This window comes from Chelonoidis abingdonii, chromosome 1, assembly GCF_003597395.2.
Source record: "Chelonoidis abingdonii isolate Lonesome George chromosome 1, CheloAbing_2.0, whole genome shotgun sequence".
NCBI lineage: Eukaryota > Metazoa > Chordata > Testudines > Testudinidae > Chelonoidis > Chelonoidis abingdonii.
The window spans coordinates 40596062-40621036 of record NC_133769.1 but is presented as its reverse complement, the minus strand read 5'-3'; the positions used below and the strand labels follow the sequence as shown (position 1 = coordinate 40621036).

The 24975-nt window shown below is 44.9% G+C and overlaps 1 protein-coding gene across 6 annotated transcripts in view; it reads left to right on the top strand.

Annotated features, from left to right (window-relative positions):
- Positions 1-24975, top strand: part of TTLL8 (tubulin tyrosine ligase like 8) — a 60930-nt gene that overhangs the window by 22857 nt on the left and 13098 nt on the right. For 4 of the 6 annotated variants that reach the window (XM_032769390.2, XM_032769392.2, XM_032769387.2 and 1 more), the window contains 4 exons: positions 5539-5653; positions 13773-13895; positions 17090-17279; positions 24526-24674. In XM_032769390.2, the coding sequence (XP_032625281.1) occupies positions 5539-5653; positions 13773-13895; positions 17090-17279; positions 24526-24674 (577 nt within the window). The remainder of the gene's footprint in view (positions 1-5538; positions 5654-13772; positions 13896-17089; positions 17280-24525; positions 24675-24975) is intronic. The other 2 variants (XM_032769393.2, XM_032769391.2) reach the window with 2 other exon arrangements.

The window sequence follows — 24975 nt, the reverse complement described above, 5'->3', positions numbered from 1 at the left end:
TGTTGTGGTTCAGGGAATAGAATTTATCAGGGCAGTGCTTGATTGACCCAGGCCAAAGCCTCCCTGCCAAAAGCCCGATTCCAAGCTATGTCGGACCTGATTTTGAAGGTCACGATCCACCAATAATGACTGTTTGGATCTGCCTCAAACTATTGTGACACATGGCGGCAGGTACCTACGTGGTGCAGTACATAAGGCTATGCCTCAAACCCCTCTAGATGGGGCTGGCGTCAGTTTACTTCCTGAGCAGACACCACCTGGACTCAATTCTCACGATTCTGCCTCTGGTCCTCACTTTGCTGACCTGGTGGAGAGACCCAGGATCCATAATTGAAGGAATACCCTTTGCTGACCCTCAGCCATTGATAACCCTAGTCTCAGAATTGGGGTGGGGAGCCCACCACAGCAATCTCAGGACCCAGGACCTCTGGTCTCAGGAAGAACTCTCCCTGCATATAAATGTCAGGGAACTCAGGGCAGTCTGCTTGGCTTGCCAGGTGTTCCTTCCCCAGATTTTAAGCAAAGTGGTGCAGGTCCTGATGGAAAACACTGCATCAATGTTTTACATCAGAGGTGAGCAAACTACGGCCCGTGGGACAATTCTCCCCAGCTCCTGGCCCAGGAGGCTAGCTGCCAGCCCCTCTCCTGCTGTTCCCCCTCCTCTGCAGCTTCAGCTTACTGCACCATTGGTGCAATGCTCTGGGCAGCAGGGTGGCAAGCTCCTGGGGCAGCGCAGCTGCAGATCCTGGCCTGACCTGGTGTGCGGTGCGTGGCTGGCTCCCGCCGGGCAGCATGGCTGCCTGTCATGATGCAGCTGTGCCACGAGCCACCGGTGCTCCAGGCAGCGTGGTAAGGGGGCAGGGAAGGGGGGTTGATAGAGGGCAGGGGAGTTTGGGGAGTGGTCGGGTTGGGGGTGTGGATAGAGGTCGAGGTAGGCAGGGGGCAGGGAACAGGGAGGTTGAATGGGGGCAGGGGTTCTGGGGGCGGTCAGGGAGAAGGGGTGGTTGGATGGGGCAGAGATCCCGGGGAGAGTACAGTCAGGAAGGAGAGGAGGGGTTGGATGGGGCAATGGGAGGCAGTCAGGGGTGGGGGTTCCTGGGGTGGTCAGGAAGCAGGGGGAGTGGATGGGGAAGGGGTCCTGGGGGGGCAGTCAGGAATGAGAGGAGGAGTTGGATGGGGCAGCTGGGGGTTGTCAGGGGTGAGGGGTCCAGGAGCAGTCAGGGGACAGGGAGAAGGGGTGATTGGATGGGGCAGGGTCCCGGGGTGGCAGTCAGGAAGGAGAGGGGGTGTTGGATGGGTCAGTGGGGGGCAGTTAAGGGTGGGGGGAAGTTAGGGGCAGAGGGTCAGGGCAGTCAGGGAACAGGGGGGGTTGGATGGGGCAGGAGTGCTAGGGGGCCGTCAGGGCGAGAAGTAGGTGGGGTCGGATAGGGGGCAGGGGCCGGGCCATGCCTGCCTCTTTGGGGAGTCACAGCCTCCCCTAACTGGCCCTCCATACAATTTCTGAAACCCAATGCGGCCCTCAGGCCAAAAAGTTTGCCTGCCCCTGTTTAACATCAGCAAGCAGGAAGGGGCTCAGTCTTCAGCCCTGTGCCAGGAAACCCTCCAGCTGTGGAATTTCTGCATGAAACACACCATTCACCTCGAGGCGTCATCTCCTGGGAGCCTGAAACACACTGGCAGATTGCCTCAGCAGCAGATGCTTTTCCTCTCACCACAAGTGGTTTCTTTACTCAGTTGTCAGTGTCATCTCCCCATGGGGACCTGTTCACCACCAGACAGAACAGGATATACCATCAGTTCTGTTTGCTGCGCAGGCACAGCATGGGCTCGCTCTCTATTGCCTTCCTGTTCTTGTGAGCAGACCACCTACTGTACGTCTTCCCACCAATTCTCTTGGTTTACAAGGTCCTCCTAAAAATCAAACAGGACAAGGTGAGGGTTTTCCTAATAGTACCAGCATGGCCACGCGAGCATTGGTTTGGCATATTTCTGGACCTCTCAGTGTTTGCTCCGCTCGTGCTCCCACTCCACCCAGACTTGATTTCACAAGACCATGGCTAATTGTTTCACCTGAGCCTCACCTCCCTGCACCTAACTGCATGGTTGCTGTACAGCTAAATCCTGAAGAGCAAGCCTGCTTGGTCAGGTTCAACAGGTCTTGCTAGGTAGTAGACAGCTTCCCACCAGGGCAACCTATCCGGCCGAGTGGAAACATTTCATATGTTGGGCCTCTGAACAGAGTCTGTCTCCATTTGAATCTTCTCTGCAGTCTGTCTTGAACTATCTGCTCCACCTAAATCATCAGGCTCTGGCTTTCTTATCTATTAAGGTTCATCTTAGTCTTATACCCTCCAGTACAGGGCAGATCAATGTTCTCCAATTAGATGACAGTCAGGTTTCTAAAGGGTCTCAAGGATTGGGATTCATCAAGAAAGGGATAGATAATAAGGCAGAAAATATCATATTGCCGCTATAAAAATCCATGAATACTGCGTGCAGATATGGTCGCCCCATCTCAAAAAAAAAATATTGGAATTGGAAAAGATTCAGAAAAGGGCAACAAAAATGATTAGGGATATAGAATGGCTTCTGTATGAGGAGAGATTAATAAGACTGGGACTTTTCAGCTTGGAAAAGAGGCGACTAAAGGGGAATATGATAGAGGTCTATAAAATCATGACTGATATAGAGAAAGTAAATAAGGAAGTGTTTTTTACTCCTTCTCATAATACGAGAACAAGGGCCACCATATGAAATTAATAGGTAGCAGGTTTAAAACAAACACAAGAAAGTATTTTTTCATGCAACACATGGTCAACCTCTGGAACTCCTTACCAGAGAGTGTTGTGAAGGCCAATACTATAATGGGGTTCAAAAGGGAGCTAGATAGATTAATGGAAGATAGGTCCATCAATGGCTATTAGGCAGGATGGGCAAGAATGAATGTCCCTAGCATTTGTTTGCCAGAAGCTGGGATTGGGTGACAAGGCATGGATCACTTGATGATTACCTGTCTGTTCATTCCCTTTGGGGCACCTACCATTGGCCACTGTTAGAGGACAAGATACTAGGCTTGATGGACCTTTGGTCTGACCCAAACGGTCTGATAGCCGTTCTTATGTTCTCAAAAGACTCTATCCTCAGGTTGGTGAACTAGTCCCCCGACGAGACTTAAACTTGGTCCCGTCAAAGCTCACAGGGCCGCCCTTTGAGCAGTTGGCATCTTGTTCTTTACTGCTTCTCTTTTGGAAGGTCACCTTCCTTGTGGTGATAACCTTGGCCAGAAACGTGTCTCAGATCAAAGCCCTTATGTCAGAATCCTTTATACGATGTTCTTCATGGATAAGGTCCAGCTGTGCCCCCATCTGGCCTTCCTACCAAAGCTGGTTTGCAATTCCACAGCAACTAGGATATTTTTCTATCTATCTTCTTCCCAAAACCTCACAAGACTGCTGAGGAATGTTGGCATCATATGTTGGATGTTAGGCGGGCCCTCACCTTTTATATTGAGAGAACTAAGCCCTTCTGCAAGTCCATGCAACTCTTTATATCAGTAGCAGAAAGGATGACAGCATTACCGATATCATCCCAAAGAATCTTATCTTGGATAACCGCCTGTATCTGAGCTTGCTACGAGCAGCGAAGGTTCTGCCTCCGGCCATTGTGACTACTCATTCCACAAGAGCTCAGACTTCTCAGCAGTATTCCTTGCAGCATCACCGATCCAGGACATCTGCAGGGCTGCAACCTGGTCGTCGGTGCATACCTTTGCATCCCACTACACCATCAACAGGCTTGAGATGATGCCGGTTTCAGAAGAGAAGTGTTACAGTCAGTATGGCCATGAACTCCGAGCCCACCTCTGAAGGTACTGCTTGTGAGTCACCTAGCATGGAATGGAGATGGGCAAGCACCTGAAGAAGAAAAAACAGCTTTTAACCTTTTGTAACTGTTGTTCTTTGAGATGTGTTGTTCATGTCCATTCCATGACCCACCCTCCTACCCCTCTGTTGGAGTTACCAGTGAGAAGGAACTCAGAGGGTGCGGGGCCAGCAGCACCCCGTATACTAGGGCATATATACACAATTCCAAAAATCACTAAAGCAGGCCCAACGGATACCACTGAGGGAAAAATCTCCATCAACTGTGCATGTGGCACACACACACCTAACATGGAATGGACATGAGCAGTGCATCTCAAAGAACAAGAGTTATGGAAGGTTAGTAACCATTTTTCCCTCACCAATTTTGGTGTGTCTTACAAAAACAAAAGAACTGAATATATGCAACAAGGTCTAAGGGCTTTATTTAGAATTGGTTTCAGAATTCAAGGTCAAATTTACCATTGCCTGTGTCGCACCCTGACAAAGGGCAATCTCCTAAGTATTGCAGGTGAATGGGTGACAATTGCACTACCCAGCAAAGAGCTGTTCATGTGGCAATAGCAGGGGAAGAAAGAGGAGGATAGAGAGGGAGAGGGAGACTTCTAGGGATTAACTATAATTTTTAAAGTCCTAACTGGCTTGGGACTTGGTTACTTGAGAGACAGCTTCCCACCCTGTGCCATACTCAGGGCCAGCGCTTCCATTTAGGCAGCCTAAGCAATCGCCTAGGGCGCCAGGATTATTGGTGGGTGGCATTTTGCCGGAGGGGGTCGTGCCTGTGGAGGGTCCGCTGGTCCGCGGCTCCGGTGGAGCTGCCGCAGTGGTGCCTGCGGACGGTTGGCTGCTCCCGCGGCTCCGGTGGACCTCCCGCAGGCACCACTGCGGCAGCTTCACTGGAGCCGTGGGACCAGGGTGCGGGGCGGCGAAATTGCTGTGCGCCTAGGGCGCTAAAATCCCTAGCGCCGATCTTGGCCATACTGCTACACATACAACCAGCAAAGGTGCTAGAGCTTGAGCTCCCTTTTTCTATAAGGGTAGGTGGGGGGGCAGATGTCCTCCATAAAGGTCCCTCAGCTCTGGAACTTGCCTCCTTAGTCTATCAGAGATCAGATCTGTTGACCTTCCTGTCAGGCAGGAAAGCTTGCTTTTCCTTCCAGGCATTTAGGCTCCAGTTCAGCAAGATACTTAAACATGCTTAAGTCCACCTCCATTAAGGAAAGCACTTAAGTATGTGCTTAAATTTTAAGCAGATGCTTAAATACCATTAAAGTCAATGGGACATAAGTGCTTACTTAACATTAAACAAGCACCTGAGTGCTTTCCTGATTAGGAATGGTTTGCTGGGCCTCAGGGAGGGGCTCATTGGAGGGAGAAGAGTATTTATTGTTAGGATCAGGAAGGCATGATGGGGATAGCTATGTATCTGAAATGGAGTTAGCAACCTATTATTTGTTATGTTGAAGAATGATGTGTGGTTGCAAATGTTAATTGCAATGCAGGATGGGCACCTGTTAAGGAATTACATCCCTTTATAAACAGAAGGAATAAATACACAATTTTCAATAGAAGTCAAGACAGTGCTATCTGTCCTGTTTATCAGTGTACCAGGGAAAATGCCAAACCATCATCTGATCTCTTCCTTACTCTCTTTAAGATTGGACTTTGTTTGAATCTGAGAAATTTGCCATGGTATGTTCCAGCAAATCCAAATACCTTTTTCCCCCGCTGCTATGGTATTTACATGGATGATGAGAAACATGATTTTATAGGTAAGTCATTTGAGTAGCTTCCATGTTCAATCTCAGGCATTTCTCTATACTGATACCTTTGCTTTCAAGATCAAGTTCTAAGCAGTGTGGCCTGGATCCAGCAAAGCACTTAAGCACACTCTGCTTTAAACATGTCAGGAGTTCAGCTGAAGTCACTAGGACAACTCACATGTTTCAAGTTCAAACTTGTGCTTGTGTTTTGCTGGATCAGAACGAGAATACTCAGTACCTGGCAGTACTGTATCCATACAGAGCCAAATTCTGCCCTCAGATTACTCTCACTCAGGTCCCAAAGAGCCTCTCAGCTTGTCTGAGTGAAACATCTTTGCAGAGTAGTTTTAGTTCATACATATTTTCAAATTAAGGGCTAGTGTCATGCTGTCATAAACAGATAGCTAAGGGTTAATGTTTCTTTTACCTGTAAAGGATTAACAAAGGGAACCAAACACCTGACCAGAGGACCAATCAGGAAACAAGATTTTTCAAATCTCAAGGGAGGGAAGTTTTGGGTGTGTGTTCTTTGTCTCGTCTCTGTTGCTCTCTAGTCTCTGAGGGGATCACTCTATCTCCAGGCTTTCTAATCTTCTGTTTCCAAGTTGTAAGTACAAAGGTAGAAAGACAATAGGCTTATATTGTTTTTTTTGTATTTACATGTGTGTAGTTTGCTGGAATGTTTTAAATTGTATTTCTTTTTGGATAAGGCTGTTTATTCATTTTTTTTCTTTTAAGCCAATAAACCTGTATATTGTCACCTTGATACAGAGACCATTTTTATATCTTTTTCTTTCTTTTTAAAACTTGTTGGATTTTTTTTCTAGTTGGGGCTCAAGGAGATTGAGTCTGCAGCTCACCAGGGAATTGGTGGGAGGAACTGAAACAGGGTGATCTTGCAGTATCATCCAGGGAGGAAGTAACGAGGAGACAAGGGGAGGGGGTTGTTTCCCTTTGTTGTGAGACTCAGGGCATCTGAGTCTTGGGGTCCCCCAGCGAAGGTTTTGGGGAGACCAGAGTGAGCCAGGCACTGGAATTCCTGGTTGGTGGCAGCGCTATCAGATCTAAGCTGGTAATTAAGCTTGGAGGTTTCATGCTACCATCTCATTTTCTGAACTCTAAGGTTCAGATCTGAGTAGGAAAGCTATGACACATGCACTAACTTGCCCATGCGGACCCTGCTGGCTTGTTCCTTACTGTATATTAATGGTGGTACTGTTTGAGAAAGGACTACACTAAATGCGCACTAGGGATCTTTTAGTGCACTTCAGCAGTGTCCACACAGGTGAGTTAGTGTACAGCACCCTACTGTGCACTAGAATTTACACCCTTGGAGTGCAGACTAAAGCCCAGTGTAGACAAGCCTTTAGTTTGAAAATATGCATGAACTAAAACTACTCTGCTCCCAGTTACACTGGTGTAAATGTAGTATAGCCACATTATTCAATAATAGGAGGAACGCAAGGATGTTTATCCTAAGGTAGATAATTTATTTCCTGAATCTTTCAGAAGCCTAAAGTAGATCAATTAATCATTCTTCTGTCAGATTCTAGCAGCTAAGGCACAATTTTCATAGCTGAGGAGTTCTGCCTGAAAACAATTTTTAAACCGTCCTGCTGCATAAAAGAGGATTAATGAAATAATTTCTTCGTTGCTTTTTAAATTGAGCTTCTGTTAATGAAGTTCAAACTAATTTATTGCCTAAATCTAATACTGCTAGAATTTTTTTTAAAGTCTTTTAGAAATGTGTGGGTTAGTGACAGGTCAAGTTTATGAGCTGTTTGTTTGAAAACAGGACAATATCTACTGTTTTGTGAAGGTTCATCATTCTTACTTCACTCCACTGAAAATTTTGTGTTGCATGACTGCAATACAAATTGAAAACAAAGTGTCTATAAATTTTCAAGGCATCAGAAACACCCTGCAGGCGTTATAAACTGCTCTTGAGAGCCAAATATTTCAAGCATCATAAATAAGTGATGTAACAAAAATTGTATTTTCGTTTAATGCTACAAAGTAAATTTAAAGTAGTATTATATTACAGAGTGATCTAAGAGGGATCTCAATACTTGACTATGACTATGGAATGTACAGTGCAGCAGGAAGAAGTTGGAAGGGTTTAAAAGTGGTTCTTGTGCTCCCCACTTTGTGATGCCAGTCAAGTGCCTGGCCTGAAGGCTGCTTTATTATATTTGCTACCAATTGCTCAAAGTGACTGGTAAAACAGTTGGTGTTCATTAAATTTTTGGCCATACCCAACCACAGCTGTGTACCACCAGAGGATTCCTATGTAGTGCGGTGATCTAAGGGCAGACATTTTGGATTGAAGTCGGCCCTGCATTGGTGGTGAAGTATAAAGTGGCCACAGTGCATGGAAGAATCTGAGTTAGGATGTGCATATGACCTGTTCTTTTTACAGAAAATAATTTCGGTTTGGAGTAATGGGTCATTTCATTGAATTTATTACTTCAAAGGCAAATTTCCTGCTCTGTTAATTTTTAATGCCAGGCCTCCTAAAATAGATGACATTATACAATACACCATATAAAGAACAGTAAATGTATGTGTTTGTGCATATATTTTGTATATGGAAATGTGTAAAAACACAAATTATCAAGAACCCTTTTTAGTGACTTTCAGACTTTCAAGATGCATTTTAAAATGACAGTCTACCATCTTTTAATGAGCTATTTCAGATGATGAATGATGGTTGATACTGTGATGGACAAACTTCATAAGATTTTGATGTGTGATTTGGTTCAGATCAGATAAAATCCACAAAATCTAGGTGTTAGTGAAAGTTTATCTGAACTTTCCAAGCCCAGCCCACACAAACCACATTCTTCACTACACACACAGCCAGGGGCGGCTCCAGGCCCCAGCATGGCAAGTGTGTGCTTAGGGCAGCATGCTGCGGGGGGGCGCTCTGCCGGTCGCTGGGTGGGTGGCAGGCAGGCAGCCTTCAGCGGCATGCCTGCGGAGGGTCCACTGGTCCCGCAGCTTCGCTGGAGCCATTGGACCAGCAGACCCTCTGCAGACATGCCTGTGGGACGTCCACCGAAGCCGCGGGACCAGCGGACTCTCCGCAGGCATGCCTGTGGGAGGTCCATTGGAGCCGTGGGACCGGCGACTGGCAGAGTGCCCCCCACGGCCTGCCGCCGTGCTTGGGGCAGCAAAATGTCTAGAGCCGCCCCTGCACACAGCCCCCTGCCCACCACTGGTCCTTGCTTTCCTTTGCCTCATTATAGGTTGTCTTTGTTGAAGAGGTCTGACAATCTTCTACTCTGTCTTCTCTTTACATGGCAAACAGGCAGTAGACTACTTTCAGGTTTATTAAGGGGAATAGCCAGTCTGATTATTTCTCTTTGAAGGGACCACGACTTGGTTCTTTCATCGCCATGGAGTATTCTGGGACAATGCAGCTATTTTGTTGTTCCCTGGGATTTCATCAGGGTTGGTCAGTTGTCCTGCTGGATCCTCTGTTTGAGGGCTTACCAAGTGGCCTGCTACCCCCTCAAATTCCTGGTGTTGACAATCTTCTGTGGACTGGCAGCTTGACAAAACCCATCCTATTTTTCTTAAGTAGGACCCAGAAATGTTTTGCTGGTCACATGTTGCTGTCCTTTCAACTCTATAGTGCTGTGTGATGGGGACACTTTATAATCCAGTAAATGACAGAATGAGGATTTCTAAATAGCACATTGCACACTGTGGATCCAGCTGTGATGGGTTCCTCCCGGGGTGCCACCTGGATCGGGGGTACCACTGAGCCTCCTGACCCACCAGCCTGAGCTTCGTCTCACACTGTACTGTTGTGACAAAGTGCAAAGCCCTCCAGCTTGCATTTTCACCAGCATTCACACAGATAGGGACACACCCAGCTGCAGTTACACAGAGGCTCTTAAACTACCAGCTTCCCAACCTAGGACCTCAGAGCAGTACTGTTCTGCTTTGGTCAGATCTGGCCAGTATGGGTTTAAATCCCAGTCAGCCCCTTCCTCAATATGAAGAGAACAATGCACACTTATGGTAACCAAGCAGAGATTTTCTCCAACCACTCCAGTCAAAGCTCACTGGTTTAGATTAAAGCATAAAATAAATGTATTAACTACAAAAGATATATTTTAAGTGATTGTAAGTGATAGCAAACAGATCAAAGCAGATTATCTAGCAAATAAAAAAGGCAATCTAAGATTGATATACTAGACAGAATGAATAGCAGATTTTCACCCAAACTGATGCTGCAGGCAGACTTGTAGATTCTTCAGGTACAAGCTGCATTAGCTTTACAGCTTGGGTTTCTCAGGTCTTCATACACAGGCTAGAAATCCCTTTAGCCTGGGTCCAGCACTTCCCCCAGTTCAGTCTTTGTTCCTCAGGTGTTTCCAGGAATCTTCTTGTGTTGGGAGTGAAGCAACACAGATGGTGTCACTCCCTGCCTTATATAGCTTTAGCATATGGCGGGAATCCTTTGTTTCAAAACTTGGTTCCCAAACCTGTTTGTGGAAAAATACTGACATCCCAAGATGGAGTCCAGAATCATGTGGCCTGGTCATATGCCCTTGTAGAGTCATAGCAGCTGTTACTTACAGGCTGTCTGTAGCATTCTCAGGAAGGCTCACCAGGTGAGGTTAAGCTTCTCCTAAGGCCTATTGTTTTTTCTAATGGCTCATTGTCCTGAATAGGCCCTTCCCAACCAGCTATCTAGACTGAAAGCATCTCTTTTCTAGTGGGCATAACACAGGTGTAACTACATCTGAAGTACAGATACATAGTTAGTATTTATAACTTCAGATACAAAAAAAGATAAATGTGATAATCATATTAAGCAAATCATAACTTTTCCAATTACACCTCACCTGACATATCTTGCATAAAATACATCATATTATGCTATAATGATATCATAATAATATCACTATGAAGAATATGGGGTGAAGTGTCGCACCAGCATCAATATTCTTTCACAACATCCACATCTCAGAAAGCCACAGATAAATGTGCTGGAATAATAGAATCATAGGATTGGAAGGGACCTCAAGAGGTCATCTAGCCCAGTACCCTGCACTCATGGCAGGACTAAGTCTTATCTAGACCATTCCTGACAAGTGTTTGTTTAACCTGCTCTTAAAAAATTCCAATGATGGAGATTCCGCAACCTCCCTGGGCAATTTATTCCAGTGCTTAATCACCCTGACAGGAAGTTTTTCCTACTCTTCAACTTAAACTGTCCTTGTTGCAATTTAAATCCATTGCATTTTCTCCTATCCGCAGAGGTAAACGAGAACAATCTTTTATGTACTTGAAAACTCTTATCATGTCTCCTCTCAGTCTTCTCTTCTCCAGATTAAACAAACCTATTTTTTTTCAATCTTCCCGCCTAGTTCATGTTTTCTAAACCTTTAATCATTTTTGCAGCTCTTCTCTGGACTGCCTCCAACTTGTCCACTTCTTTTCTGAAATGTGGCGCACAGAACTGGACACAGTACTCCAGTTGAGGCCTAATCAGCATGGAGTAGAACAGAAGACTTACTTCTCGTGTTTTGCTTACAACACTTCTGCTAATACATCCCAGAATGATCTTTGCTTTTTTTTTGCAACACTGTTACACTGTTGACTCATATTTAGCTTGTGATCCACTATGACCACCAGATCCTTTTCCGCAGTACTCCTTCCTAGGCCATCATTTCCCATTTTGTATGTCTGCAACTGGTTGTTCCTTCCTAAGTGGAGTACTTCACATTTGTCCTTATTGAATTTCATCCTGTTTACTTCAGACCATTTCTCCAGTTTGTCACCATCATTTTGAATTTTAATCCTATCCTCCAAACCACTTGCAACTCCTCCTAGCTTGGTATCGTCTACAAACTTTATAAGTGAACTCTCTATGCCATTATCTAAATCATTGATGAAGATATTGAACAGAATTGGATCTGGAATTGATCCTTGCAGGACCCTACTCGTTATGCCCTTTCAGCTTAACTGTGAACCACTGATAACTACTCTCTGGGAATGGTTTTCCAACCAGTTATGCATCCACCTTATAGTAACTCCATCTAGGTTGTGTTTTCCTCATTTTTTTATGAGAAGGTCATGCAAGACAATATAAAAAACTTTACTTAAGTCCAGATTTACCACATCTACTACTTTCCCTTATCCACAAAGGCTTGTTGTCCTGTCAAAGAAAGTCGTTACATTGATTTGACATGAATTGTTCTTGACAAATCCTTGCTGACTGTTACTTATCACCTTATTACAGTAAAAGCTATGTTATCCGGCACTTTACCAACTGGAAAGCTCTAGAAACTGACATTTCTGATATCCATTAAAAGTCTAGTTGGTGCGGGGCCAGCACGCTCTCTACCTGGCTCTGCGTGGCTCCCCGGAAACAGCGACATGTCCCTGCTGCTCCTAGGTGGAGGAACGGCCATGGCAGCTCCATGTACTGTCCCCGCCCTGAGCGCTGGCACCACAGCTCCCATTGGCCAGGAACTGCAGCCAATGGGAGCTGCAGGGGCAGCACCTGTGGGCAGAGGCAGCACATGTAGCTGTCTGGTGCCGCACCTCTGCTTGGGAGCAGCAGGGACACGTTGCTACTTGTGGGGAGCCATCCAAAGTAAGCGCTGCCCGGATCCAGCACTCCAAAACCCCTCCTGTGCCCCCGCCCCGCGCCCCCTCCTGCACCAGAACGCCCTGTCAGAGCCTGTGCCCTAACCCTAGCCCTGAGCCCCCTCCTACACCCAAACTCCCTCCCTCCCTCCAATATAAATCTTAGTTAACCGGAATTTTTGACTTACCAGCACTCCTCATTTCCCCAACATGCCGGATAACGTTTTTTACTGTATCTTCTAGTTGTTTGCAAATAGATTGCTTAATTATTTGCTCCATTATCTTTCCAGGTACTGAAGTTCAGTTGACTAGTCTGTAATTCCCCAGGTTGTCCTTATTTAATTTTTTATAGATTGGCATTCTGTAGTAGACTTAACACTGGATTACCACTTTGTAACTGGTAAAGATTGATTTTCTGAAGTGATTACAGTAACTCCTCACTTAACGACATCCCAGTTAACATTGTTTAGTTGTTACATTGCTAATCAATTAGAGAACGTGCTCATTTAAAGTTGTGCAATGCTCTCTTATAACATTGTTTGGCAGCCGCCTGCTTTGTCCACTGCTTGCAGAAGAGAAGCCTGTTGGAGCTAGCTGATGGGGGCTTGGAACCAGGGTGGGCCGGCAGCCCCCCTTCAGCTCCCCACTCCCTTAAGTTTCTTGTGCGGCAGCCACCCAGCAGACTATCAATTGCTGGGCAGTTCAGCTGTCCTTCCCCGCACTGTTGTGTGCTGCTCCTGCCCTCTGCCTTGGAGCTGCTCCCAGGAGCCTCCTGCTTGCTGTGTGGGGAGGAAAGAAGGGTGCTAATGTAAGGGTGTCCCCCTATGCCCGAGCTCCTGTCCTCTGCTCCTTTACTCCACCTCCATAGAGCAGGAGGAGGGGAGGCGGTACACACAACAGGCCTCAGGATGGAGGGAGCTTGATGGCAGCAGCTGCTGTCTCAACTTCCTGATCTACTTAAAAAGACAGAGTACTTAGAGTGGGGTCAGCATACTTAAAAGGGCAATGCATGTCTCTCTCTCTGTTACACACAAGATGTGTGTCTCTGTCTCTCTCTCTCTCATACTGTCTCCCCTCCCTCCATTCTTGCTGCCTTGTAGAGTGTGAGGCTACATTAACAACAATGTGTTAACCCTTGAGGGCTCAGCATAGTGCTAGTTCATCATTTAGCAATAAGGCATTCCCTGGAAAATATCCCACCCTCTTCCACCGTCTAATTTCCCTGGAACCTAACCCCCCCATTTACATTAAGTGAAACGATGTTAAGTGAATCCAATTTCCACATAAGAATTAAAGTACCATTTTTCAGGAACATAACTACAATGTTAAGCAAGGAGTTACTGTACTAGGTTTTCTACTTTTTATAAAAGACTGATGTGTGGAGTGGAAAATTGTATTTATGCTTAGTAATGTTTTTTATAGAGTTCTTATGAAAACCACATTCCTTTAACAGGATTATCCCTTTGTGGGCATTCTGTTTAGTGGATCAGAATCTAAAATAGTACGTTATGTGTTTCAGAGGACTTCAGGAATACAGCAGCGTGTAGCATACTCAAATGGGTCATCAGTCTTAACGCCTGTGATGAAAAAACACAGAAGTCTAAAGGAAAAATTAATAAAGAAGATGTAGGCCAGAAGAAAGGTATTTCTTAAATATCAATGTTAACATTACAATATAGAAAAAAGGCCAAGGAATATCTTGTTCATCTGTAATTAATCTGCATATTTTTAGAGGACAAATATTGGCTTCTTACTGTAATAACTATAGTGGCCGCCATTTAAAAAGTCAATTTTTATCAACAGTTATTCCAAATGGTATTTGACAGACCATATTAATTTCTGACACCTGTAGATCTGTGATGGATAGGATCTGTTAAAAGAAAGTTTTAAAAGGACTTGTTCTCTACTGGAATCAAGCCATATATTAAAACTTTATGCATCTTGAGAGTGCAGGAACATTTTATTTTTGCTTAATGCTTCTTTGTGTCCCTCAAAAGTAGCTTGTAAATTCCCCTTCAAGTTTTATATATAGCTAAATCTCCTCCAAAGCTTATGCACTGAAAATAGGTTGTAATTAAGCAAAGTTATTAAGGTTTTGTGCGGATAGTCTGAGGCTCGATCCTGGTCCAGCTGATGTCAGTGGGAGGTTTTTGCCATTGACTTCAGTGAGTTAGATCAGGTGTGATGGCTGGGCTTGCAGAGTTGAATAGACATGTAACTGTGGAGTTGTGCATCTAACCAGATGTGCATGGTTATTAGGTGTGCCCATGGAACTTTCATAAAGGCAGCTGAGCCTGCTGCAAGGTGGCTGTGCACTTTGGGGGAAGTTAAACATTTGGGAGCATTTTGGGATAGGCCAGGAATTAAATGCCATACAAAGATTTCCACAATGGTGGGGCTGGAGCTGAAAAGTCATGCCATCTCAGCTATGGCTGGGTAGACACTGGCCTGGGTTGCTCCTTAGTGCTGGTCAGTGCTGCAGAGGCTAAGTGTAGGAAACTGCAAAAAATACATATAGTGGTTTGAGCATTGGCCTGCTAAACCCAGGGTTGTGAGCTCAGTCCTTGAGGGGGCCATTTAGGGATCTGGGACAAAAATCTGTCAGGGATGGTACTTGGTCCTGCTGTGAAGGCAGGGGACTGGACTCGATGACCTTTCAAGATTCCTTCCAATTCTATGAGATAGGTATAGCTCCATATTAAAAAAAAAACTATGGGAAATCAGATAAAGGTGTGAAAAGCTAAAGTGCTGTTTATCTAATAAAAGTATAAGGAGGAAGTACAGACAGAAGAAAAATATGAGAAAACTAGACACAGTCCCAGCCCTGTTACACATTAAGTACGCACAAACAGACTGCTTGGGACCTACTTATGTGACTAAACATCCATGTCATCCTGTTCATATTGCAAGGCTTCTGCCTTACACTGGAAATGGAAAAGAGGATTGACAGCTGTAAATGCTGTGTCTTTCACCTGTGGAGTTGAAAATATGAATACACAGTAAATTTCACATCTGGTAAACTCCAGTAATAGTCATTGAGCCAGTGTGGGGGCATCAGGAGTAGCATATGGGAGAGATACATTTGTAAGTTGCTAGCAATAAAACAGTGCAATAAGATACAGCCTTTGCACATGTAGCTTATAAGAGTGATATCAGGTTGTGCTATCTCATGGGTGACTTTCTTGAATGATTACTCCTGGGGAAATTGTGCTCCACTGTGTGTGTGCAGAATTCATGGCCCCACAGATTTCTTTGCTTCCCCACAGAAAAATGACTTTCTGATAGGGAAGTAAAGGGAAGCTGCAAGAGAAGTCATGCACCATTCCTTAACTTTGCTGGTACATCCTTTCAGGCACCTGGAGCAGTCGGCCGAGAAGTAAATCACCTCAGGGCTGGGGACATCTCAGCCAGTGGCTCCTATCCTTAGCCAGGATCAGCTGCCAGTCCTGGCTGGGCTGGAGGCAGGAGAGGACAGGACTTCCTCTTCCCCTGCAAGGAGTGGCTGAGGCTGTGTCAGACCCACCCCCAGAAACCTCCCCCAGCTGCAGGAAGCTCAGCATCCTCCCCTGCTTCCTGCTGCCATTGCTCCTCAGCTGTGAGGACAGGGGTCACTGTGTGGGGAGCTGCTTCCCCATTCAACCAGCCCCATGCATCCGGACCTCCCATACACAGACACCCCCGCCAAGCTTGACCTCATACATCCAGAACCCCCTAGCCCTCCATACCAACCCCACCCCATTGAACCTCAACCCCTACATCTGGAGCCACCTGCCTCCAGACCCCCGACCCTGCACCCAGACCACCCCCACACTGAGTTCCCTGCACTCAAACCCCCACCCTGACGAGCCCCACTCCCTTTCCCCCCCGAGGCAACACATACAGACCCCCACACCACTGACCTCCAGTTAGCTGACCCCAGACTCCCACCCCAGCAAGCCCCACTCCCCCAGCACCCAGACCCCCTCCACTGAGCCCCAACCATTTTCACCTAGCAGCCCCTGCAGAATCCCATTGCCTTTGCACCTGGAACCCCCCCAAGGAGCCTCTGTGCATCCATATCCCCCGACATGTAGACGTTCCACCAAGCTGCTCGCACCCAGATTGTCCCACACAGAGTCCTCTCATCCCACACCTGAATCCCCTCCATACTAAGCCCCTCCACACCTCAATCCTGCCTAGTTGAGTGTGCCTCCCCCACACCTGGTGTGCCTCGCACAGAGGGGCAGGGCCCTGGGTGTTTCTGGGGCAGGCTCAGGCCTTGTGGTGTGTCAGGGTCAGCTGCATCCTAACCACTGAGTCCTGGATAGGGGATGGGGAGTCTGCAAGGTGATCTCCTACATTAATGCAGCCAGTGGCCTGTGCTCCCCACTGTGATGCTAGAGCCTCTGCATTTATTTATTGACAAATAAAACTTGCAATATTTTGCAAAATTTTAAAATATTGTCCACAGAATTTTTTATTTTTTGATGGAGAATGCCCTCGGGAGTAATCATGATAGACTAGACTAGTGCACCACTGTCTTTTCTTGGCAGGGGTCCTGTCACCCTCACACAGGGCTTTTAGTCCTGCTTTAAGTGGCAGTCTCAATGTAACTTCAGCTAGGGAGTCATTGCAAACACCTTCGTAATGTATTCATTTTTCCTTCCTCATTTTCTTTCTGTTGTACAAAACAATAAAAACTCTCAAACTGAAAAAAGAAATCTGTTGCAACCAGAAGAAAGCCATCAAATGCGAGCAATTCCCCATATGTGGGGAAGACTTGCTTCTCTAATTGTACGTATGTTCCAGAAATGTACTTACCTCACTGACATGTCCTAAATCATCTGCTTTTTTTAGATCCTGTAGATTCTGATGAAAAGGAAATCAAGCAACTTCCTGGAAAACTAATAGACATGGCTTGCCAGGTTTGCGAAACCTACCTTGGGCAGATGGAACACGAGGACATTGACACAGCAGTGGATGCTTCTGAAGTTCTTAGTGAGGAGGAATGGAAAGACTTAATTGAACAGTACTACTGTCTTATTCAGTAAGATTTCACAACTCCAATTAACTGTTTTGAATTAAAGTCCTGATTAAGGGTTAGGTTATAATTCCCTTACTCATAATGAGTAGTACTTTACCCCACAAATAGCCCCATTGTAAGGGGTATAAGATATTCTTCATTGTATGTACATGTGTCACATTTTGGCCCTAAATGTAAATTCAGATTAGAAATAGATCCTTAATTCCAATAAGAAATACTATAATTATAGAAGATTAAGGTTGGAAGAGACCTCAGGAGGTCATCCAGTCCAACCCCCAACATGTTGTCAAGTATCAGAGGGGTAGCCGTGTTAGTCTGTATCCACAAAAACAATGAGGAGTCCAGTGGGACTTTAAAGACTAACAGATTTATTTGGGCATAAGCTTTCATGGGTAAAAACCCACTTCTTCAGATGCATGGAGTGAAAATTACAGGTACAGGCGTTGATGTACTGGCACATGAAGAGGAGGGAGTTACCTTAGAAGTGGAGAACCGGTGATAAAAGGCCAGTTCAGTGAGGGTGGATGTGGTCCACTCCCAGTAATTGATGAGGAGGTGTCAATATCAAGAGAGGGAAAATTGCTTTTGTAGTGACCCAGCCACTCCCAGTCCCCATTCAAGCCCAAATTAATAATATTAAGTTTGCAAATGAATTGTAGCTCTGCAGTTTCTCTTTGAAGTCTGTTTTTGAAGTTTTTTTGTTGAAGGATGACTACTTTTAAATCTGTTATTGAATGTCCAGGGAGATTGAAGTGTTCTCCTACTGACTTTTGTATGTTACCATTCCTGATGTCTGATTTGTGTCCATTTATTCTTTTATGTAGAGACTGTCCAGTTTGGCCAATGTACATGGCAGAGGGGCATTGCTGGCCCATGATGGCATATATTACATTGGTAGATGTGCAAGTGAATGAGCCCTTGATGGTGTGGCTGATGTGGTTGGGTCCTATGATGGTGTCGCTAGAGTAGATACAGGGACAGAGTAGGCAACGGGGTTTGTTACAGGGATTGGTTCCTGGGTTAGTGTTTCTGTGGTGTGGTGTGTAGTTGCTGGTGAGTATTTGCTTCAGGTTGCCCAAGGTCTGTGAGAGTGAGGGATCCTTTTCCAGGATAGGTTGTAGATTGTTGATGTGCTGGAGGGGTTTTAGCTGGGGTCTGTATGTGATGCCCCGTGGTGTTCTGTTATTTTCCTTGTTGGGCCTGTCCTGTAGTAGGTGACTTCTGGGTAACTGTCTCACTCTGTCAATCTGTTTCCTCACTTCGCCAGGTAGGTCTTATAGTTTTAAGAATGCATGATAAAGATCTTGCAGGTGTTTGTCTCTGTCTGGGGGATTGGAGCAAATGCGGTTGTACCTTAGGGCTAGGCTGTAAAATCCTCCTTCACATGGGTCTATATGATGAAGATGTCATCAATGTAGAGTAAGCAGAGGAGGAGTGGTAGGGGACGAGAGCTGAGGAAGCGTTGTTCTAAGTCAGCCATGGAAATGTTGGCATACTGAGGGTCATGCACGTACACATAGCAGTGCTGCTGACTTGGAGATATAAGTTGTCTCCAAATCTGAAATGGTTGTGGATGAGGACAAAGTCACAAACCTCAGCCACTGGGTGTGCCATGGCCTCATCAGAAATGCTGTTCCTGACAGCTTGTAGTCCATCCTTGTGTGGAATATTGGTGTAAAGAGCATCTACATCCATGGCAGCCAGGATCATGTTTTCAGGAAGATCACGAATGCATTGTAGTTTCCTCAGGAAGTCAGTGGTGTCTCGAAGATAGCTAGGAGTGCTGGTAGTGTAGGTTCTGAGGAGAGGGTCCAAATAGCCAGATAATCCTGCTGTGAGAATGCCAATCCCTGAGATGAGTGGCTGGCTCACTACAAAAGCAGTTTCCCCTCTCTTGGTATTGACACCTCCTCATCAATTATTGGGAGTGGACCACATCCACCTTCATTGAATTGACCTTGTCAACACTGGTTCTCCACTTGTAAGGTAACTCCCACCTCTTCATGTGCCAGTATATATATGCCAGGATTTAAGCTGCCACCAGACTCCTCGTTGTTTTTGTGGATACCCCTCTGATCTTTAGCTCTATTCATCAAAGGAACTCAAAGCATTATACAAATATATAGAGTCAGATCATCAGCTGGTGTAAATCAGTGTGTACTGTTTTTAATGGAGTTACTAAATTTAGCACATGGAAGGCCTACCATAGTGTGTGGCTTAGCAGTGCACAGCCGTACTACACAACAGTTCAGGATGGAAGGACAGGACACTGTTTACATTGGAAACTACAGAGAGAACTATGTAGGCAACATGGAATTATCTGAGGTGCACTCTGGCCAGGACAGTAGGGTTTGAACATGCCTATTTTTACTAAAAGTGCAATGGGATTATTCTGTTCAGGTTTTTATGTGGCATTTATACCATAGTATCTGAGTGCCTTCCAGTAAACTATATGATTATACATCTGTCATGTGATATTTATTCTCTCATCCACTCCCAGAGGGAAAAGTATGCACAGCAGAGTGCCTTGTTTTGATAGTGTGTGTCCTTTTTAAAAAAAATAAATATGCCTGTTATGTGTTGATATTAGAGAAGGCAAGGTCAATGAACTGTGCCTTTGATTTAGAGCAGAAAGTGGAACAGTTTGATAAATCTTAGTGCCTGGGGGAGTTCATACCACATTCTTAGACAGTCCCCAGGGAAAGTTCTATCTCCCACACAGACAAGTTTTACGGCTGAGAATTCCATTGTTCCAGAGGAGCGTAGTTTTGGACCGCAGTGTTCGTCCTGAAATGTTAAATGGTCTTTTAGATATCCTGGGCATGGAATAAGGTCCAGGACCTTGAACCTGATTCATTATTCTATGGGAAGCCAGTATAGGGAGTGGGGGACAGGTTTGATATGTTCCCCGTAGCCTGTGTTGCTGAGGAGAAATGCTGTGGCATTCTGTACTAGTTGATGTTTCCTAAATACTGATGGCTTTGTGTCCAGATATATTGCATTACTGTAATCTAGCCAAGAGATGATGAAGGCTGAATAACTGAGGCAGGTCTTTGTCCACCAGGATGGGACAGTGTTTCCTAGCCAAGCGAAAAATGGTAGAAAGTGTTACTAGTGGATACTGCTACTTAAGAGCTCTAGGTCAGCAAGAAATCCAAGACTACAGGCTGAATTGACCAATTGTGGGAGTGTATCTTCAACCAATGCGGACTGCACTGTGGCTGTAAGATCTTCAAAGCTAACAGACTGTTGGGAATCATTAAGAAAGGGATAGATAAAAAGACAGAATATATCATATTGCCTCTACATAAATCCATAGTACACTCACATCTTGAATACTGTGTACAGATGTGGTCGCCCCATTCAAAACAGATACATTGGAATTGGAAAAGGTTCAGAAAAGGGCAACAAAATGATTAGAGGCATGGAACAGCTTCCATATGAGGAGAGGTTAATAAGACTGGACTTTTCATCTTGGAAAAGAGACAACTAAGGGGGGATATGATAGAGGTATATAAAATCATGACTGTTACGGAGAAAGTAAATAAGGCAGTGTTATTTACTCCTTCTCATAACACAAGAACTAGGGGTCACCAAATGAAATTAATAGGCAGCAGGTTTAAAACAAACAAAAGGAAGTATTTCTTCACACAACGTGCAGTCAACCTATGGAACTGTTTGCCAGAGGATGTTGTGGAGGCCAAGACTATAATAGGGTTAAGAAAACACTAGATAAATTCATGGAGGATAAGTCCATCAATGGCTATTAGCCAGGATGGGCAGGGATGGTATCCCTAGCCTCTGTTTGCCAGAAGGTGGGAATGGGTGACAGGGGATGGATCACTTGATGATTACCTGTTCTGTTCATTCCCTCTGGGGCACCTAGCATTGGCTGCTGTTGGAAGACAGGATACTGGGCTAGATGGAACTTTGCTCTGGCTCAGTATGGCAGTTATTATGTTCGCCTGAGCTAAACTCAACCACACTCTGGTGGTAGCGATGTGGTGAATGATTAGAAGAGCTGTGATTCATCTGCATAATGCTGGCACATGAGTTCATGTCATCTGACCAGTTCACCTAGTGGTTGCATATAGGTTTTGAAAAAGATCAGAGAAGGAATTGATCCTTGTGGAACCTCACAAGTCAGGGATCTAGTTGTGGAAGTGCAGTTTCCCATCACTACTTGTTGAAATCATCCTTTCAGGAAGGACTCAAACCATTTTAGCATATTACCCTGGATCCCTGCCACCTGTCTCAGGCAAGATAGTGGAATCTCATGGTCAGCAGTGTTGAATGCTGCACAGAGGCCCAGGAGATTGAGAATAGATGTCTGTCCTCTATCCATTGACAGATCATCCATGAGTGCTATGAAAGTGGGTTCAGGTCTGTGTCCTGGCCTGAATCCAGACTGATCCAGGTCTAGAATGTTACCTTCAATTAGATGAGTTCATTTCTGGCCTTTTCGTACCTTCTCTATGAACTGCTCAGGAATGAGAGGATTGATGATGGCTAGGACTAAACTATACGAGGTGGGTTTCTTCAGTGTAGGTTGGACTATTCCATGTTTGAAGGAGGAAGGAAAGATTCCTTCTCTGAATGAGGCATTGGTTCATTCAGTTGGAGTGGCACCAGTTGTTCATGACTCTCTTTTACAAGTCATGAAGGGCATAGGTCAGATTCACAAGTCTTGGGTCAAGACTTCTTTAGGGTGTCCAGAACTTCCTGCTGAGTGAATGTCCTGAATGCCGGGAATGCAAGTGAGCTCTGTGTTGGTGGAAGTAGAGCAAATCCATCCTGTTTGAGAAGACTTCTCGAATGGGTGATATTTTCAGTGAAGTAGGATGATAGTTCTTAGAGTGCTTGGTGCTTGGCTCTGATAAAGGTTGCAGGCATTCAGGATTGATGTGGCAGTTTATCACTCTGGATAGCTCTTTGGGGTGGGATTTGGTAGCCTCAGTGGAGGCTGATAGGAAGGTTCTCTTGGTCTGTAATATGGCTCAGCATAGGCTTTGAGGAATTAATTATGTGTTGGCCTGTCTGAATCAGCCTTTGTTTTCTTCCACTGGCACTCAGTTTTCCACTCTTGTCTTCATCCAGCACAGGATGTCAGAAAACCAAGGAGAACTGTGTGTTGATGGGGAGACAGGGACTGTTTGGGAGGTAGTGTATTAATGGCTGCAGCCAATATAGAATGGTAATGATTCATCAGGTCCTTGACTCCTCATTCTGTGGGTTGGATCTTTTAGCAGACTTTGAAATTCATTGGAGTCTATAAGTCATCGTGGTCAGATCAGGATAATTGGTCTTGTTGCCTGAACAATGGAAGGTCTCTGACCACTGCCTTAATAATGTGATCATTAGTGTCCAGGAGACTGACATCTTGGTTTTAAATTTCAGCTATTAGATGATACTTCCAGCAACACAGGGTTTCCTAAACCATATTGGGTGCATTGTTTTAGTACTGGTTTGGAGGGGTATCCATACAACCTCTTCTTCCAACAATATCGAGCAGGGCTGCCCGGAAGGGGAGGCGCAAGTGGGGCAATTTACCCCAGGCCCCGCAGGGGCCCCCACGAGGGTTTTTTGGGGCCCCTGGAGTGGGGTCCTTCACTTGCTCTGGGGGCCCCGGAAAACTCTCGCAGGGCCTGGGACCCCGGAGCTTCTTCCACTCCGGGTCTTTGGTGGCAATTCGGCAGCAGGTCCCGGAGCAGAAGGACCCCCTGCCGCTGAAGACCCCAGGCCCCCTGAATCCTCTGGGCAGCCCTGGTATTGAAGGGTCTAAAGGCCTACCATCTAAGTACTGATTGAGCCTGACCCTGCTGAGGTAGATGAGGTATGACAGGTTCACAGCACAGAGTGGCACAAAGTTGGTTGCCAGATATAAAGATTATTTACCTTCTTTTCCTCCTCTCCCCCAGAATATGAAGGCTAATATTCTCAAGAGACTGAAACCATAACTTACTTGTATTTGTAAGATCTGATGTTTTTAAATGTTTGTATACAGCAGCTATGATCTTACCCTAGCCATCATCTTGCTAACTAAGCAATTAATAAATGTAGATTCTGATCCTGCAAGATGCTGAGACCTCTTGAGAAGCATCCACCCTCCCTCAACTCACATTTGATTTTAAGCACGAGTTGAGTGGAGTGACCACCATTCAGAAGGCACTCAGCACCTGGCAGGATCAGGAGAGCATACAAGACTAGAAGTGTTTACAGGGAGAAGGAGCTCAGATAACTCAATGCACATGCACATGGGCCAAGGATTACATAGATTACATTTTCAGGAACTCTTTTTATTCTGTCTTTGTATCTAGCACGGACGGTTCTTGGTTTATAATTGGGGTCCCAAAGCACTACCACAATATAGATAATAAATAACAGTATTACTGTTTATTCATTGGCCATCCAAAAGTGTGCTGGGTACCATACACACACACAACAAAGACACAGTCCCTGCCTCGAAGAGTTCATATTCTATTATTTTGACGATACACAGTTTGTGAAGACATATATTCCTTTATGTTTTATGCTGTCTGTTTATGTATGTTTATGCAATTAAAAGGTCTCAAAAAGAAAGGTGAGATTAGCCTTGACCTTCCTAGTGTTCAGATACTGGGTGCCAACTCTTCTCATGCTGCCCTGCCTGCCCAGGGCTGTCTACATGTTGGATCTAACCCCTCTATATGTTGTTTAAAGAAATCAATCCCCCTTCTTTCAGCCTGCAATTAACCTCACACCTGTGCTTTTCATAGTTCACATTACCCCATTATTGCAAGTTTTTATTAGCAGATTATTTTCTTAATAACAGAACTTTCCTGACACTAAGGTTCTAATTGACTTTGAAAGTAATCTTAAACTGATATTCAGAACATAATAGCAATAGAAATAGCATAATAGGAACATAATAGCACAATATAAATAAAGGAAATGTATAACGTAGTCATATTGCTATTTGACCGTACAGTAAATCTGTATCTTGTTATATTGACTTCCACACAATTGCTCTCATAGCCTGGGATTGGGAGGAGGAGAGGAGACAATACCCAAAATAAATGAGCTCAGTAACCTGTGAGATTTATTTCTGTTAATCCATGATCTAATAACTTCTATCACTGTAGCAAGAAACACTTCATACTGTACTTTAGAAAAACAAAACAATATTGACAACTGTATAAGCTAAGTTCATAAAATGCTTCATCTAAAATAGTTATGCATAAAGTATTACCTTTTAAAATTTTGTTTGTAGTGAAGGTGCTGTCATTTGTAGTGCACATAATTACATTACACAGTGTCAAAAGATTCTGAGCAAAATCATGTCTACAAACCCACAGCAAGACATAGACGGTAACCACAATATCTGGATTATTAAACCAGGAGCAAAATCTCGTGGCAGAGGTAAGAGCTTCTTTTGTTTTTTTAATTTAAAGTGTTCATTATTACCCAAAGTTGTAGGGTATCATCTGGAGAGGCAGTTTGTAAATGTACTGTGTACATCTGCAGTTCGTCCCACCAGGCCATTCATAACCGCATAAACATTTCCAATCAGAACCTTTCCCATTTTCTATGCAAGAGTAATTTTTACACAGTTTTCAACATCTTACCTCTATTACTTTGTGTATCTTGGGGAAGGAATAGCAGAAGGGAAACTTGTCAAATCCTGCAAAGAACTTTAAGTATGTGCTGAAGTGCAAGCATG